Genomic DNA, 19,150 nt, shown 5'->3' with positions numbered 1-19,150 from the left:
GCCGAAACACGTCTGTTTGTTTGCCTGCTGCTGCTGCTAACTCAAACTGCATTAAAAAAGACTCTTAAAGGTTAAATGACATTCTGTTTTTACCAATCATAAAAGTCTTTGCCCTGGTCCTAAAAACATGTTTTAAAATGTTTAAACTTGAAAATCCACTCCATGGAGCCATGGTCTCTCTCTCTGTTTAGGTGTCATGAAAAACGGTCTGTTCACCTGAAATACTCTATAATCACCACCAGGGGAGCCTCTCTCTCCCACTCATTCTAACAAATATTAGTATAGCTTGAGTACAATTTTGAATATTTGTACTTTACTTGAGTATTTCCAATTTTCAATTCTTATACTTCTACTCCACTACATCTCAGAGGCAAATGCACATTATCTCTCCACTACAATCATTTGGATTTTGATTATTAATACAAATCACTCACTTCAGCCAGCAGTTCTCAAACTGGTACCCAAAGTGGCCACTGGCCACTGGCCACACACGCACGCACGCTCACACACACGACACACACACACACACACACACACACACACACACACACACACACACACACACACACCTACACACACACACACACACACACACACACACACACACACACAGAGGTCCGCCCAGCTCCAACACAATGACCGAGAGATGCATGCTCGCAGACGCGATGCATGTGTTTCGCTGCTTTGCTTTGAGACACACTGTGACACACACACACACACACACACACACACACACACACACACACACACACACACACACACACACACACACACACACACACTGACACACAGAGGCTGAGCTGAGCCCTGACGAGGCACACACTAAACAGCATCGAGAGTCGCGAGTGTTTTTTTCTTCCCCGGGACCGACGTTACCGGATCTCTGTGGTTACATCTGTACCCCCGCGGAGTTCAATTTAGACCGTACGCGGTAACGTTATAGCTCTGCTTCGCGCTGCAGAAACACTTCGCGGTCCTTCTGTAGTTATTATAGTAACATATTTTGTCTAAATGCCTCCGTTTAGAGAACCACCTATTGCTTGTGTTATCATAGCGTTTTACTGTCTGCTCTCCGAGTCGCCGTGCCCGTGTGTGTGGAGGGAGGACAGGGCAGCGTGGAGTTATAGTCGGCTGCTCCACGGTCCACGGAGCTCTGCCCCCGGGAAAAGTGCGCTGTCCTCGGGGACTCGGTGATGAGGAGGGAGGCGCTGTCCACGGCCCCAGCCAGGGCGGAAAATACATAGCGATACATAGCGATTTTCATTATTTCACAAAAGCATAAACTGACTACTTGATATGAAGGATATTGATGTAAATAAGATATCCGAATTGGTAAATATATTTTGTATGCCCATATTTACAATTAAAGGATAATATAATGTAAGAGGTCACTTCCTCAAAACTTGGGCTGTGGAGAAATACCTGAGAAATACAGACAGGGACACTGGGAGAGGGGAGAGAGGAGGGGGAGGGGGGGGGGGGTGAATCGACTGACGACGTATGAGTCCAGTATCCAATGAACTGCGCGTTTGAGACTCATTATGCAGAAACCAGCACAAACACACAGATAGCAGGAAAACCACTGCATGTCAAAAGTTGCGTTTTTTTTGGTGGCCAGGAAACATTAAAAAAAGCATAAAAAACTCAAAATTTATTTTTGGATGTCACCACCCCTTTAAACCAGATTGTGAGTGCGGATTATAACTTTTCACTGAATTATACTTTGAATCTGCACCCGGAACCCCCTCAGACCGCTTACTATAATCGAGTTGAGCTGACCTGGCCCTGCATGGAGAAAGCCACCTCACTGGCAGACAGACTGCAGAGGTTACTTTGTACTGTATACTGGTCAGGGATAAACATGAACTGTCAGTGAATGGAATGTGTATTATTTTTGGCGGATGGTACAAAAATTCAAAAAGTACATTTTGAATTCCAGACACTTCCTCGTATTTCTACATTGCAGTATTGATAGTTTTACTTAATTAAAAGATGTGAGTGCTTTTTTCCACCACTGGACTGATATTTTTGTCAAGCAAAATATCGTATGACTTAACAGCTTATTATATCCCACGCCATGCAGTATGACATTTGTCTCAAAGCATAAATCCAGCTTTTAGAGGTTCTAATAAGAATGCCTCGGCTCTAACATGGAATTTGTAAAGTAGTAAAAGGTATCAGGCACTGGTTTACACAGATTAGGCTCAGACTTGGGGGTCGAGGGATTGGAGAAATGCCCCTGTGATAAGAATGCTTTGGTGACCTGCCTGTCCTCCCCATCGGCAAGAGTTAATTATTATAACTGGGACTCTGGGAGCCAATAGTGAAGAGGGAGGGTCCCTGTGCTGCTCTGATGAATCTCAACTGGTGAATATTATGTAGAACACAAATAGAGTATGTGAGACAGTTTTACATTGGCAGGGTAGAGACAGAAGGAAAGAATCGTCGTATCTCCAGATTTCATCTTTGTATGTTTTTATAACTTAATGCTATTGGTCATTGAACACCTTAATAAATCCTATTTTATACTTTGTCGTATGAACAGCCTCAGATCTCCAATCTTCTCTTTTTTGCTATTTTCATGGCTTAACTCTGCAAGAGGTTAGCTGGGTTTGTGTGTTTGTTTGTGTCCAAAGCTAATCTCAAAGTGCTGGATTGATCAGAGCCAGACTTTGTAACTATGCACGATGCATTGACGAATGATGTCATAGATGTCTGATGTCTCAAGCCGGGCCACATGAAGTCTGAGATGCACAATGGAGCCACACTGATCCTATGTGGATCCCTAGATCCACTTGATTTGATTGAAATATTTTTGTAATGATTTGAAAATCTTCGCTTATAATCACATGCCATATGTCTGTGGGGTTTATAAATATTTAACCACTGAAAAGTAGCTAACCAATAATAACTATGTTTGATCTGAAAGTATTGTTCTTTTGGACATGTTTTTGACCGACAGCGGCGATATCCACGCCCCATAGTGCATTGCGCAGACGTCTGCACTGAGCTTCCGCCGCCGATTTACAAGCTCACAACGGTTGCATCTGCGACGCGACGTGAGCTTGTATGTCTGCTGTTAAACCCGGAAGTTTGGTCCTGATAGTCTCCAGTAAGCTCCCGGGGAAACTTGTGGATAACAATATTAATATTCCTGACATTAAACCATACTGCATTGCCATGGATTTGTGTAAGCTCGTGAGCTTTTAGGCTAGTGGAGGCCAATGATCAGCATTAGTTGCCAAGTAGTACTATAAAATGCATGAATGTTTTTTGACTTGGAGTTGGTGGTGCATGAGTAAGCACTTTCACAGAGACATTCCCAAGGTACAATGCAATACAAGGATATGCATACGCCAAAGTCACTTCACTGTATACTGCAAAGAAAGAGATACTGCAAAAACTGAGCTGCACTGTGAAACAGGCTTCAGCTGTCCCGTTGTGCAAATGAATGTACAGTACACTGCATGGTTTGAATATCATAGAAAGACAAGGGCGCAGGTGTTCCTTCTGCAAGTAAAGTTGGGTGTTCAAATGATCTGCGGTGTTGAGTTTACGGGAGTGGGGATAGGTGTCCAATACCTGCAGATGGTGTCCAGTGTCTGTGATGCTCTGGGGGGTGGGGATGGCTGGGTGGGGGTCGCTCACTGTCACTGCCAGAGGAAGCCTCTCCTGAAGCCTCTCCTGAAGCCCCTTCAACGTGAGATACACACCCTCTTCTGTTACTGGCAGCTCTTTTCCTGCCTGGTATTAATGTAGTGCAGCTGTAGCCAATAAATAGACAATAAATCCACTCCATACATTTTTGAGCCAACTTAAACTAAATAAATACATCTTGTGAATATGAGACAAACGCGGAGGATTGGAATGTTTCATTTTGCAGGTGACTGTTCCTCTTTAGGACGCTTAAACAGACATAAAGGTGTTTGTTTAATCATAAATCAGTTGCTCTTCAGCTAGCTCAAATATTTGAGACGAATAGATAACCTATGTTTGAAGCAATAGATCAATATGGTCAAGAGTGCATGTACTGTGTAGCTTGAGGCCCTGTGGCGTGAATGGAACATGGTGGTTAATGAGCTAACCATCTTATGGGACTTAAGGCGCTCTTTCTACCTGAGCTGATAATGTTGGTAGTGTGTTTTAATGGGCTCTGTCTGGCCACTGGTAAAACACTCCGCAATGGATTATCGCTACTGAGAAAAAAGGCAGTAATGCATTTGTTGGTTGGGATGGAAAGGTTGGAGACGTTTGGCGTCTGTAACATTTACAATCTTACGCCTGTGGAGTTAAAATTCTATGATGATTTCTATGTTTCTATGATTGTTGTGTTGTTGATGTTTTACATGATGTGCTTCCTGTGCATGCAAAAACACCCACAGAAACAGGAAAACAAGTTGTGGAATTCTTATTTCTGGAAGAGAATACTGTGCTTTTTCTAATGCTTCCTGGTGAGTCAGTTACAGCGCTCGCTCTATTCTGCAGCCTGTCCCACGTGAGTCATCCGGACATAATTTACTGCACAGCAGAGGAGGTAGAAGGAGAGGAGAACAGGGGAAACCAGAGAGAGATGGTACATCCACGGAAAGGGAAAGGAATTGAGGAATGACGACCCTTATCATATCATTTTGTCAAAAGAATTCACTGTTAGTAGAGATGTCCATCCAAACACACACACACACACACACACACACACACACACACACACACACACACTACACACAACACGTGCTCACTGTGGACTCTCACACCAGCTTCCATGTTGTCAATGTTGTTTCTGCTGACTCAACCCCGTGGAGAGACCCCTGGTGGCTCTAGATGGTAAATACCACCCTGTGGCACCGAAAGCCCTGCGTGATCCCATGGCCTTTACTGCATTATCTCTGGGGCCGTTCCCCTGCCAGACCGGTAGAGCCGCCACAGGCCAGCAGTTATCCTGTTAGCCGCAATTGATTAAGGGCCCATAAAGGCCGTCTGGCTTTCTCTGCACGTCCACCCCACCCCTGACTCTTCTTCTTCTTCTTCTTCTCCTCCTCTCTCCCGTGTGATTGGTGCAGAGTGCCCACCTGGCAGTGATGGACGCTCTGATGGTAGTGGGAGCCATGGAGACGCTGGCAGCGGTGAAGACGGGCGGGGCCACGGAGCGGCTGGGCGGCGGCGGCTCCGGCTGGGAGGAGACTCTACTTCATTGGGTTAACGGGGTAAGGAGGAGCGGAAAGGAGCGGACAAGACGTTGCCGCCTGCCTGTCTGTGGCACGGCTCCATGCATGTCACCGTGGCTGTCGGGTAGAAACCTCTTATCTCCATATTTTAACTGTTGGTGTTCTTTCGCAAATGAACACCTTGCTTGATCATTCTACAGCATCACACATAAGCCTCAAAAGTAGCAGATACACGGCACGTTTGGAGCTTGTAGGTCTGCTGCTTTGGCTGTTTTTTAATTTTAATTTGAATCCTGGAAAGTAACAGTTTTGGACATATGAGGTTTCCACCCGACGGAGACGATATTCTCTCTATGATGTCAGGTCATCTTGGTATCTTTACATGTTTTCATCTTTGTACGCCCACAGTGTACTGTAGCTGGCACGATAACCAGCTATCCATCCTGCTGCACAAGCAAAAACACAACACCATAACACACTGATACTCTGTACTTAAATAATGGAACATTGTGTACTTGCCTAATGTACGTGTGTAAGTACATACGGAATGCATCTGCAAAAACCACTAGGATGCATTCAAGCAGCTGTTAAAACGACAGCACAACAAGGGTAGCTGAAGCATCTAGTAGCCATGTTTATGTCTGGGAACAACCATGCTATTACACAAAGGAGGAACTGTTGTTTTGGGATGGGTTTTTGTAAGTACATTACAACAATTATACAACAAACTACTCTGCAGATGCACTGAAGTTTAACTAACTCCCCATACTGGACTAATTACTGTACATGTACTCCATTGTGTGATAGTACACAGGCTTGAATCTTTTGGAGCTTTAAAACTGATAGTTGTTGTTTGAATGAGGTTTGTACATAATTATTACAATAAAGTATGTTGAGCAGATACACTTTACTTTATCTAGCTGAATCCAGTGTAGTAATGTGCAACTATAATGCACTAATACATTTGTTACTTGCACTAGCCCTACAGGCTTTGCATAGACTGACGTGTCAGTAAGAATTATATCTAAGTACCCTAATGATGACCTTGAACTTGCTAAATGATCTGCAATATAGCAGTGTATGATGTACTATATAATAGTATAACACTTATTCCCAGACTTAAATGCCTCCTAGACGGAGTAGACGCTTCAGTTTAACTTGTTTATGGTGAAACATCGTCTGAAGAGTGTTGTAACACACATTCCTTACGTACGTGTATTTAGATTAGGTAAGTACACAGAGAGTACAGAGGATCAGTGTTTTGTTTACACAATATTGTACTGTACATTACCCATTAATGACCAACTAAATATCTGTAATGTTTAGTATAGTATGGTTGCATTGCAAAAATGGTATTGTAATGTAAAGTGTTACCAAATACAATAATGTAATGTTTCTTTGTATGTTAAAAGAAAAGGTTTTCCTGGTTTATTTATACAGTGTGTATTGTTTGTGCAACTGACATTTGGATATTATGATACTTGTCATGCAGTTAAACCAGAAGTTGCGAGAACGAACTGAAGGAACCCAGTTTGAGCCATCGTCTCAGGCCAGTACGGAGCCCCAGGCCGTGCAACCCTCAGTAAGTTACGTTACGTACCCAGTGTATTTATGCAAGCTAATTGTTGTTGTACTTGTCACACACATGATAATCCCCTGAAACCACGCCTATGTACAGCAGTCTTACAACAAATATTTTACATTGAACACGCACATTATGTACAGTCTGAAGTCTGAAGGCTATGTTGATTCTGCTAATACTTGTGCCTCTCTCTCTCTCACACACACACACACACACACACACACACACACACACACACACACACACACACACACACACACACACACACACACACACACACACACACACACACAAACAAGCAAGGATAAAGTTTAGCGCAAAAAGGTGGGGAATCTTTTAACCACATGAACTCTAGCATGCCTATTATTCTGGGTATGTCGTAATAGGTGAACATTCTTCAAAAACAGGCATACAATTGGCAAAAATAGCAGATCTATAAGCTTGTGACTGATCTCCTATTTTTTGGTATCATAGGAGTTCGGTCATTATCAACGCTTTGCCTGGACCTTTCCAGTTCTCTCACGTAGCTTTAATAGTACCTGTCCCTGTCCATCTTATTCTCTGTTTATCTGTCTCGTTTCTCGTTCCTCTCTACCTTTTCTCGCTCCTTTCTCTGACAGTGTCCTACACGCTGGTATTGGAAACTTGTTCCTGTAAGTTCCTTCCTGCTTTTCCTCCTGTCCTTCCTTCCTTCCGCTGCTCGTTCATAAAAAAAACGCGACCTAATTTTCTTCCTCTTGACGGTCAGGTCTGTTTTCCCCATTCTCCATCCCCCCCCCCCCCCCCCCCAATCTGCTGATGTGCCTCCCCAAGTGTTCTCATCATTCTGCATTGAACTGCACCGTGCTGACTGAGGTCATGGGGTTTTGGGAGAGGAGGGGGGGGTGGCTGTGGTGGTTTGTTGTTTACACTTGAATGGTTCTTGAAATCACCATCAATACACTACGGCTACACAGGTCTGCGCATGACATTTGCATCCTGTCCCTCCGGTCGTACCTGAGGGACAGAGGTGTGTGTGTGTGTGTGTGTGTGTGTGTGTGTGTGTGTGTGTGTGTGTGTGTGTGTGTGTGTGTGTGTGTGTGTGTGTGTGTGTGTGTGTGTGTGTGTGTGTGTGTGTGTGTGTGTGTGTGTGTGTGTGTGTGTGTGTGTGTGTGTGTGTGTGTGTGTGTGTGTGTGTGGACAGTAAGCTCTTTGTGTTCTGTTCTACCTGTTGGAGTATTTTCTTTCTCTCTCTAGCTCTCTTTCCAACTCTATTTCTGTCTACGTGTCTGTCTGTTTCTCTGTCTGTCTTTCTCTCTTTTGCTTTCTTTCTCTGACTGTCTCTCTGCCTCCTGAGACTCCACTTGTCCCACTTTCTACTGACACCGACAAGGCTGCCTCTGCTCTGATTAGGTCCCTCTCCTTCTGTCATTTGCCTGCCTACCTCTCCTTTCATTTCATAACATTTCTGTTCCTTTCCTTGTGCATTAGCATGTTTTCTTTTTCTCCTTTCCCTCGATCTCTAGAATTCTTTTGAAATTCTTAAGACTGTAAGTCTTAAGAGGCTGTTCATCTGAATATCCACCCATGTTTGAAGAGTCCGGGCTGTGACATTTGTTTGGATTGACCTAATGGGACCAACCCTTTCAAAGAAGACAAAAAGCAAACATTAGTTATATTGCATTGAGCTCACCTAAAGTGAAGGACTGCACAACATTCACTCTCTCGCTCTCTTTCTCTCCCAGCTACGCTACAGGAAGGATAAGGTGGCATCCAAACAGAAGCCTACCTTCCCAGTAGTGAATGAAGTGAAAGACCTGTCCAGTGGTTGTGCTGTCGCTGCTGTCATTCACTACTATTGCCCTGGCCTGCTTAGACTTGAAGGTAATGGCAGTCTGACCAAGACAATATAATGAAGTGTGTTCACAGCAAAATGTCTCATGGGCCCGGTGCAGCTCTGCCTTTTTCATTTTTTTCTTATTCTCGTTATTGGCATTTTAGAAATCAACAAGCAAATAATACAATTTCTCTAATTACAATCTAAAATATGAACCCTTGTTGTGAAAAAACAAAGTTGTCCTTTAATGATAACGGAAGTGTTACTGACTGCAATTGTTTTTGTCATCTCCATTTTAGATGTGTGTATGAAGGAGACGATGAGCGTGGCAGACAGTTTGTACAACCTGCAGTTTATCCTGGAGTTCTGTGAGAGCTGTCTGAGGAGCTGCTGTGCTCTGTCTCTGGAAGATGTACTTTATGCCCCACAGGAGCTTCAGGTACACACACACTCACACGCATGCACACGCGCACACAAAAAAATCACACCTGTGTGTGTGTGTGTGTGTGTGTGTGTGTGTGTGTGTGTGTGTGTGTGTGTGTGTGTGTGTGTGTGTGTGTGTGTGTGTGTGTGTGTGTGTGTGTGTGTGTGTGTGTGTGTGTGTGTGTGTGTGTGTGTGTGTGGATCATGTGTACCGATTTTTGTGACATTTGAAGAAAATATGTAGGAAAAGGAGCAAAAAGTGTGTTTTGGAGAAAATTCAAGATGGCGGAAAATCTATCATGGCGCAAATGGGCGTGGCCTATATGGGGAGATGCGTCATGACCCAAGGAATCCAGGGAAAAAATATTTTTAATTTTCCGACCTACGGTTCAAGAGTTACAGGCCAAAACGTAAAGTGGGGTGTTATGGCGCCACCATGTGGCCAAATGACACAATTATTTTTTATTTAATCCGTGAAACCATTATGAACCTCCTCTCCAAGTCTTGAAACTCTAGCCCCTATGGTTTGCGAGAGACAAATAATTGAATGTGAGTTTTTGCGATTGCCATTATAAGTCAATGGGGAAAATTAATTCACTAATAAATTAATATCAATTAAACTATTGAACCTTTCTCTTAGCAAGTTACTAGCCCACTATTCCCGAGTAAGCCGGTCGATTTGACATATGGCGCGAGTGTGTGGTGGCAAAACTGTGGGACTAGTAGCGTGCCGAAGTCAGGCTACATACAGACACACACACAGACAGACAGACCCACACGGCCACGTATAGGGAGCCTGTGCTTCACACAGCTCCAAAAACTACTTACAGTATGGGCGGCCATAACTGAATGGTTAGTGAGCCTGCTTAGCACTCCGGAGGTCCCAGGTATGATTCCAGCTCCAGTAAAGTGTCGAAGTGTCCCTGAGCAAGACACCTAACCCCTAACTGCTCCCCTCCCCCGCGCCCCTTGTGGGCAGCACTCAGCTAGCCTGGTATAACCAGCCTAGATACTAATGCAGCTAGCTAACTAACTGCAGTATCTGCAGCATCCCTACCTTGTTTTAACATGGCTGGGATGTCTAGCTCAGCTAGGCTAGCACTCAGCTGGGTTAAGCTGAAACTGAATTTCCCCGTATATTATTTTCATTATTATTATTAGTATGTACAGTAAGACCGCTGAGTGATTGGTGTTTCACTATGTGCTGTTGTCTTCGTGTTCAAGTCTTAAGCCTTTAAACTTTGTGTGTTTGATGTGTTTAGCCGAACCTGCTGAGCTTCCTAGCAGAGCTGCTCAACTGGTTTGAGGTGCGAAGGCCGGAGTTTGTTCAACCAATCGACACGCCGGGTAAGGTCTAAGGGAGACCTTAATCATCCTTATTGTCCCTTGTGACTGCAGTTCAACAAGTACAGTATCACCACCAACACCACCAGTAACCATGGTCTTCTGTTTCTCTTCTCTAGATGGCTCCAAACCAACAACGCCAAGTATGAACTGTAACAGGTAGCTTTTCCTATTTCTCCCTCTGTAAGCTTGATGTCATTCTGTTGAAAGAATCCCATGTTTGAACTGGGAGTATTTTCTCTCTCTTGTGTTTTCCAGTGGCTCTCCGTCTATTTTCAAGAAGCCTTTCCTCCCCATCTCCTCTGGGTTAACGACAGGTATGTAAACAGTGGTAACAGTAACAGACATGTTATGTGATTTAAAAATAACCCTGAATGTCACAGTGTCCGTACCATCTGGTGTTTCCCCCCTGTTGTCTGTGTCTGTGGTTTATGTCTGCATGTTGTTGTTTTTGTGTTTGTCTATCAATGTTTGAAATGTCTATGTATAATATTTCTTTGTTTTCTTTGTGTGTTGTATTTTGATTTGTGATTCGTGATTTGTGGTGTGCATGCCTTTACTTGTGTTTGTGTGTGTGTCTCAATGCACTCAGGATCTTTGACTCAGTCTACCTCAATGTCTCATATAGAAGGAGCCGGAAAGACTTGGAGCAAGAAACCTCTCAGGTAGGCCCCGCCGCACCTTTGCCATCAAACATGTGCTGTGTGTGTTTGTTTTATTTATATAATGACTCTGTACGTGTTACTCATTGGTCTCCTTGTCTTTAGCCGTCCCCTGTCAGCAGTGTCCTTCAGCATTCCCTTTGGCCTGGACAGTGACGTGGACATTGTCATGGGAAACCCCATCACGCGCTCCGTCAGCTCAGACCAGCTCAACCCAGCAGGCCAGACCATGACCCGAGTGCCCTACACTCCTCCCGAGGACCTGAGTCACCTGCTCAGCAAATCCCCTGGTCCCCACAGTCCCCAGAGAGCCTCGTGGTCTACCCAGAGCCCCGGCGTGCCCCAGCTGGCCGAGGAGAATGGCCTCGGGGAAAGTGAGGAGACGGAGGAGACGGGAGAGCTGCCTACCATTGAGGAGGCTCTGCAGATAATCCACAACGAGAGCAAGATGGAGCCTCGGCTCCACCCAGACGGAGCTCCCGATGGTTTCTACCTGCACTCCCCCGATGACCCCTCCAGTTCCAGAAACAACTTCAGCCCTGGCCCCATAAGCTGCTCCGCCCCCTCCCGCTCAGGAATGATGTACCGCCCCTCTGGAGACTCCAGAGAGCCTAACCGGACTCGACGCGCATCTGAATGTTCACGGGACGATGATTCAGTCCTCAGAGACGGCAGCGTAGACTCGGATGCCTCGGAAGACCTCCCTAAGACCCAGTCCACTCCTGCAACGCCCGCTGCTGGCATTCACTCTGTGAGAGGCCCGGACAAGGAGGCACCCGACAGCGGCGTGAAGATGACCAGCTTTGCAGAGCGCAAGAAGAAACTGATCTTGGACTCGCCCAAGGCCAGCGAGCCTCCTGGTCCTCCGATGACCTCGTGGGCACAGAAATCTGAGGAAAGCCCCAGCAAGAACCCTCAACTCACCACTGAGATGTCAGAGCTGGGGGCTCGGCTCGAAGAGAAGCGCAAGGCCATCGAGGCCCAGAAGAAGCGCATCGAGGCCATCTTCGCCAAGCATCGCCAGCGGCTTGGGAAGAGCGCTTTCTTGCAGCTGAAGAAGGACCAGGATGGAGAGGGCGAAGAGGCCGACGGTCAGATGAGCACCTCGTCCACTGAAGATGACCTCACTCGCCTGACGCTGGAGGAGAGGCTGGCTCGAATGGAGGAGGAAGAGCAGCGTGAACAAGACAAACAGCACCCCTCAGTGGGGGAGGACGGTAATGCCAAAGCAGGGCTGGGGCCCAACAAGCAGGTCACCCTCTCCAAGGACAAAGCGAGCGCACCGGGAGAGAAGGGGGCCGGGACCCCAGGTGAGAAAGGGGCGGCTCCACTAGGAGACTATAACAACGCTGTGTCCAAGCTGACGGCGGCGCTGAGCTCCCTGCAGAATGACATGCAGCGTCTCTCTAACCAGCAGAATCAGCTGATCAGGAAAAAGCCGGCCGGCCCAGGCAAATCCTGGGTCATCCCGTCCAGCCCCAAGACATCCACCCCAGTCCCTCCCCCGGCGCGTCTTTCCCGAGAATCCACCCGGGATCTGAACTCGGCATCGTCCTCCCCGTCGCCGTCCCGCAAACTCTCGAACCACGCCAACCCCCCAAAATCTCCTCTTCCCCACCGCAGAGCACAGTCTGTGCCCCCGAAAAGCCCTAAACACAACCACCACGTTCGGCCCTTGGAAGGCAAAGTCCCCGCCCTGTCGCGGGTCCTCACCCCTCCGCAGAACGTGGACTGCATCTCGCATCGGCGCCGCGTCAACCCCTGGCAGTGCCAGGTCCAGACCTCCTCCTCCTTCAGCATCGGTTCCTCGGACGGCGTGGATGAGCTGCGCTCGTCCGCGTCCACGCCGGTCCACAGCCCCGTTGCCACGCCCATCCCCCGTCCGCCGACAGACGACGCCCTGTCAGACGCAGGCTCCAACGATGACCACAGTATGTTCAGCATGGACCTGGAGGCGGGGCCTTCGCAGACTCTGACCAGAAAGGAGCACCTGGCCAGCGGGGGCGGCAGCTCCGGGGCCCCCTCCGAGTGCTCCTTCGAGAGTGACGCCCCCTCGGCGGTGTTGAACGGCAAAAGCAGCAGCCTGATCGAGATCTCCCTGTCGGCCCTGAGAGGGGACGGGGCGGAGGACGAGGAGCAAGGGCCCGACATGTTCTCTGATGGCATGAGTGACATGACAGAGCCCGAGTTGAAGGGAGGGGTCGGCTTCTTCTTCAAGGTGAGGGATTTTTAGAATGTTCTTCTCGCTCCGAAAAGCATTCAATCAGAGTTATATTTAGTTTTACACGGGTGTCACGTACCAGAAATAGCCCATCTGTAAACACAAAACATTGTAGCGTGACATGTTGTGAGCTTTTGGTGCATGACAAGCTGTGCAACTAGCTATACATCTGGCTTTTGTGTTGGTGAGCTGGATCGTCATTGGTCACGTGACTGTGTCTGTGCATCATATCTTGAAACAGGATGATAAGATGAAGCCAGAGGATGAGATGGCCCAGCGGAGGGCAGCGCTGCTGGAGAAGCAGCAGAAGAGAGCAGAGGAGATGAAGAGACGCAAGCAGGAGCAGGAGAAAGAGAAAGAAAAAGAATCAAAGTAAGATTTTTTGTTTTTGGAAGGAAATAATGGCTGGAAACCATGTGCAGATGTTTTGGTTTGTTTTAGGTATGGAATGTCCACATTTAATTTAATCATGTGACCCGGCCAGGGATTTGAACCACAACCTCCTAATCTTACACTTTAACCACAAGGTCACTGAGCTGGTGTCAGGTTAATGAACTTGGCTTAAAATGTTGTATGAATTGGGGAATTATTAATATCGATAAAATAAAGTGTATTTTAGCAATTTGTTTTCCTATGCCAAACTGTACCGTACATGCCAGGTACCTTAGACAATTTCTGACGAGTAAATGCATTTTCAGTAGCAAGTTTTATCATTTTTAATTCCTTAGAATGGAAAGTTATATGAAAAAAAATGGACATGCCACCATTATCGTTAACACGCTAACTTGGCTGGTTGCCATAGCCCAGGGGTCAGCAACAAGTACGCTTGGCCTAGGGGACAGTTTTTTTTCCTTCTCCAAACCCAATAGAACATAACTTATTAACATCTTTTAATTTAATCAATTGATGATCAATTTCAATTTAATAAATTCATTCCAAAATGTTGCTGAGATTAGGAGGACCATCCTGGGTTTTGTGGGCCTAAATGTCATGGACATTAACATCTTTAATCTCCCTCAACATCAGTAAGCCTCAGTGGATGATCCTTGAAGGCTGGGGGGACAAGAGCGAGGACAGACCACGGACCCCTGGCACCCCCGAAGGGGCACGCACCCCACCAGCAGAGGGCACTCTCCAGCGCCGAGGAGAGTTCACCAGGCAGGAGTACGAGAGGAGACACCAGCTGAAGATCATGGAAGACCTGGACAAGGTCCTGAGGCAGAAACCCACCACTGTCCGCGGGGTTAAGAAGCAGAGGCCCAAGACCGTCTTCCATGACGACTCTGCCCTCTCCCGCAGTCCTGCCAAAGGCTTTATGGGTAAATGGTTGCATGATAATACTACGCTGCTGTACTTTTTACTATTTTTACTTTTCATTAAGTATTTTTGAGCCCGTACTTGGTGTAATAAACATTGTCCAGTTCTCCCAATATTTACCAAATGTTGCCACAGTGGCCATATTGTGGGTACATCATACTTGGGCCACATTGACTCCCCCCATAAAATCTAAATGGCCGGCATGTCAATATGGATAATCGGGGGTGTAGCAGTGAAAATAGTTAATATGGTTAAGTGGGGGAGTAGCAGTGAAAGTAATGATCTACTGTACTTCCTCTTATCTACTCTCTGTCTTCTTCTACCTCCACAGGCACCAAGCTGAACAAGGTGTACTCTCACTCCACTATGAACCTGTCTTCCATGGCTAATGACTCTGGAAACATGACTGTCAGGAAATCTCCCAGGTAACACTCCAAGTGGTTTTTAATTGTATATTTAGGCAAAAAAGATTCTAGTTCCATTCCATTGTAACAAAAAACAGTGCACTGACGCGTTTCGGCCTCGTTTGGCCTTCATCAGGGTCCGCAGCGGACCCTGATGAAGGCCAAACGAGGCCGAAACGCGTTGGTCGTTTCTTTTAATGCTGCCATGAGCTAAATAAACTTGTTTTTCTACCTTGAACTGAACGGAGCTGCCTTGGATTTTTCTTAGTTCCCCACTTTATCAGTGCACTGTTTTTTGTTACAATGGAATGGAACTAGAATCTTTTTTGCCTAAATATACATACCCTCTCCAAAGAGCACCTGTTCTCAGCCTAATGTACTAGCCTATTCACGGACCCACGCAGCGCTTCTTCTACTTTTATTCCATTGGTTTTTAATTGTTTTGAGGTTGCAGTTTGAATTTTTAAAATGGATCAGAAGAGAACAGAACCTTGATTCTCCAGCTTGAAAAACTACCAGGTTTATTCATCACGTGTTTATTTTATTTCATTTTTCTTGTATTGTTTCTTTTTAAACAATCGCATTTTGTTTAAATGCTGTGTGATCTTTTTTCATAAGCTCACAAAGCATCGCATCGCAACACATTATGAGATTGTAGATCTGTTGGAATTTTTTTTTTGGGGGGTGAAGATTATTGAAAATCTTTACCTATTATGACATACCCCAAATAATGGTTGCCATTGGGTTTTATAAATATAACCAAGGAAATTAACAAAAGCTTGTCACAAAATAATTCTACATTTGACCCTTTGGAACACAGGTTATTCTTTCCATTTCCTGTAAGTAACGGTGCCCGACTGTGACGATATGGAATATTGAAGCTATCTAATCTGCTCAATAAAATAATAACTATACAGCAGACTTTACTCACTCGGCTCTCTTCTCTTTTGCCCATCCAGCCGCTCTCACTCTCCCGCCAGACACATGTCACCTGGGCGAACGAGCAATCATAATGGAGACAACTGGGAGACTGGCTCCAATATATCGTCTCCTGCCTCAATCCCGGAGTACACAGGTGAGGTATTAGTCTAGCTCGCCTAGTCGCCTAGCTGTTTTGTTCACATGTGACATCTCTAAATATTAGGTGTTTGTTTTTTTGTCTTGCAGGACCAAAGTTGTACAAGGAGCCTAGCTTTAAGTCCAATAAGTTCATCATCCACAACGCTATATCTCGATGCTGCCTGGCCGGCAAGGTCAATGAACCACAGAAAAACAAGATTGTAGAGGTGAGCCGATACAGAGTCCACACAGGGACCTTGACACCGTTGTACGACAAAATATAAATCTGGCTTTACGAGGTTGTAGGTCAGTGTGATTGCTGCATGTTTACAATCGCTCTCTCTGTATTTCTCTCCAAGGAAATGGAGACGAGCACAGCCAACCACTTCCTCATCCTGTTCCGAGACGCCAGTTGCCAATTCCGCGCCGTGTACACCATGAACCCCGAGACGGAGGAGATGGTGCGTCTCACTGGCATCGGCCCCCGCGTCATCTCGCCTGATATGGTAGAGTCCATCTACAAGTACAGCTCCGATCGCAAACAGTTCACCACCATCCCGTCCAAAACCATGTCCATGAGCGTGGACGCCTTCACCATCCCCGGGCACTTTTGGCAGAAGCGCCCAGGAACCCCCAAAAAGCTGAAATAGAGACCTCTTAAAAATCTGGTAAAGACTCTGGGACTTTGCTCCCCACTGGACCCCCCCCCCCCCACACACACACACACACACACACACACACACCCTTTGACCCTAAAAGAGACCCAACTCCATATGCCAAGAGACAAAGGGCCAACCAGTCTAACCACTACTACTACAGCCATTTCTACAGCTCCAGCAGCAATTCACTCTTCACTTATGATCGGCTCAGCCAGTTATACCTAGACTGTAAAATAATATGTGATTAGAATGTTTTCTTTCTCCTCTACCATACATCCTGCCTACCCTTCCTTCACACAGAGTCCTCTAAAAGGGCGGTGGTTTTCACAGTTTTCAAATCATGGGACACACGCGTGCATATTTGGCCCTCCATTGGACAGTTTGTCCCCAGGGACCATCTTTCTTATCACTGATTAGGTGTGATATTGTCTAAATGTCTACACCTTATAGTGGGTGACGCTAGTGGTTAGAGTTAATATAAGTAACCCCTGGAAAACGCCTTTGAGGGAGGCTGACAACCACTGCTCTATATGATGGGACTCATGGTGAGTGTTTTAGGTCCTTACCCCTCTATTCCTCTGCTGCCTTTTCTTCTTCCAGGGACCTCTCTATCTCTCTCTCTCTGTCTGTCTATCCCCCTCTCTCTGTCTCTTCCTCTCCCTCCCTCCTCCCCTCTTTCTCTCTCTCTTGTCTGAGAGAGGTGACTCAGCTGTCAGTTCAGATCTCAGCTGAGAAGTAGCAGGTAAACACTGCTATCTTATGAATGTAGGGCACAATTCGCTAACCACTAATTCATTCCCTATCCCAGGGGTGATTTCATTGGTTAGTGGCTCTATTGGGGGGTGGGTGGGAGGCTGCGTTATGAATGGCTGCTGTGGATGTCGGTGGACTTCTGCACCTACAAACTGCCTGTGCCTCTGTAGGAGCGAGCTTCACTCTGCTCCAACTATACTTCAGCTGTAGACTTCTGGATGTTTTTTTATACTAATTTTGACATGTGTTTTGCTGGACAAATCGCTTCAGCCTTTGGGAGCTGAAATTCATCAGACCGTATTCCCCCCTTTAGTTGGTTTATTTCCCCCCGTTTTTGATATGTACATGTAATTAATAGAAATGTTACCTGAGCTCATCTCGAGAAGAAGAAGAAAAAAAAAGAATACTGGAACATGAAGGAGGGCTTTATATTATGTTGAATAATACCTGGCTCAATTTCTGTGTGAAAAAGATAATCAATGCTGATTTAATATATAATGAATGCCGTTTATTGCCGATTCTTTTCATTTTTGACAATTATTTGTATAAAGTAAGTTGACCTTTGTAAGCTACAAATAAGCTAGCCTGCTGCTTACTCATTTAGTGAGGTGTACGTATGTTTTGCTTGAGAGGAGAATGAGCGAGTGAGAATGAATTTGAAATTGTCTGAAACAGCCGAGACTTGCTGAACTATTCTCAAGCAAGGGATTAATAAACCCTGTAGTTCATGAAGAAGCTGTGTCATTGTGTATAAGCATACGTGTTCAGACATGAAACTGCATTGTTTTCTTGATGAAGGATTATTCAGGACTGTATCAGCCCTTTCCTACCCCACAACGTGGGGCTTGCGTAGGCAGACTGATTGAATAAAAATAGGCCAAATGTTTCTTTTTTTTAAACACTTGTCCATGCTGTGGACATTTTGGCCTGCTCCTGCCCCCCTTGCCTCCTTAAAGCACTACAGCAGCGGCAGCTGCCTGACACATAAGACTGCCTCCGACAAATGCGTTGTGTTTCGCCGATTCCAATGCAGATGTGTGGAAAAAAACGATGCGTATTAAAGCAGTTGTGGAGAAATTGGTAAGACGATTGATTCAAAACCGCACGCGTGGGAGAGTGGATGAAAATTGTGGGAGTTTGTATATATAGCGTATCTGTTAAGAAACATGTGGTAGCTGAACATTATGTAAGTTGATCCTGTGCAATTCTCTAGAAATCCTGTCACCTGGAGGTGTATTTATTGGGTATGGATTAGATGGTGCATTTGATGTTTAGTTTCAGATTTTATTATTTATGTCCTTTGTTTTGGTTTAAGGTGGTTATTCACTCATTCATTTCATAAATGTCATGTCTAACATGGATGTCCTTTTCTTTTGGCTCTGGTATCTCCGTGGTGGCAGAGTGTCTGTGTTTGTTTCATAGACTGTTTGATTACCAATCTCTCCCTGGCAGCTGGACCAGAGGAACAAAAAATAAAAATCATTTTTAAATCATGCTCATCTTTGATTTGTCATTTCCATGCTTTGTTTCTTTGCCCCTTTGTTTTGTTACCCATGTTAAATCTGTGTTTTCAGTTTATACCATTAATGCCAGTAGCGATAAGTCAAATCTCGGGTATTGTAAGATATATCGGGTATATTGTGTGAATAGGTGCACGTTAAGAGATTAATTTGCTAGGGACATTTAAAAACGAAATGTATTTTATTTCAAACTTATTTCTGGTAGCAGTCAGTAACTTGGGACTTGTT

The 19,150-nt window shown here is 45.6% G+C and overlaps 1 protein-coding gene across 2 annotated transcripts in view; it reads left to right on the top strand.

Moving 5' to 3' along the window:
- Nucleotides 1-18,896, top strand: part of camsap3 (calmodulin regulated spectrin-associated protein family, member 3) — a 43,406-nt gene extending 24,510 nt beyond the window's left edge. The window contains exons 3-17 of one of the 2 annotated variants that reach the window (XM_080725087.1): nt 5,058-5,201; nt 6,655-6,744; nt 8,469-8,607; nt 8,860-8,999; nt 10,246-10,330; nt 10,447-10,486; nt 10,586-10,644; nt 10,956-10,992; nt 11,095-13,207; nt 13,452-13,582; nt 14,237-14,529; nt 14,859-14,952; nt 15,891-16,006; nt 16,099-16,217; nt 16,350-18,896. In XM_080725087.1, the coding sequence (XP_080581213.1) occupies nt 5,058-5,201; nt 6,655-6,744; nt 8,469-8,607; nt 8,860-8,999; nt 10,246-10,330; nt 10,447-10,486; nt 10,586-10,644; nt 10,956-10,992; nt 11,095-13,207; nt 13,452-13,582; nt 14,237-14,529; nt 14,859-14,952; nt 15,891-16,006; nt 16,099-16,217; nt 16,350-16,640 (3,891 nt within the window). In that variant the 3' untranslated portion in view covers nt 16,641-18,896. Of the gene's footprint in view, nt 1-5,057; nt 5,202-6,654; nt 6,745-8,468; nt 8,608-8,859; nt 9,000-10,245; nt 10,331-10,446; nt 10,487-10,585; nt 10,645-10,919; nt 10,993-11,094; nt 13,208-13,451; nt 13,583-14,236; nt 14,530-14,858; nt 14,953-15,890; nt 16,007-16,098; nt 16,218-16,349 lie in introns of both variants that reach the window. The other variant, XM_080725086.1, reaches the window with a different exon arrangement.
- Nucleotides 18,897-19,150: the final 254 nt, after the last annotated feature.

The sequence above is a fragment of the Nannobrachium achirus genome, assembly GCF_963921795.1.
Source record: "Nannobrachium achirus genome assembly, chromosome: 4".
NCBI classification, from domain to species: Eukaryota; Metazoa; Chordata; class Actinopteri; order Myctophiformes; family Myctophidae; genus Nannobrachium; species Nannobrachium achirus.
Note: the sequence above shows the minus strand (reverse complement) of the source record. Positions and strands in the feature narration are given on the sequence as shown.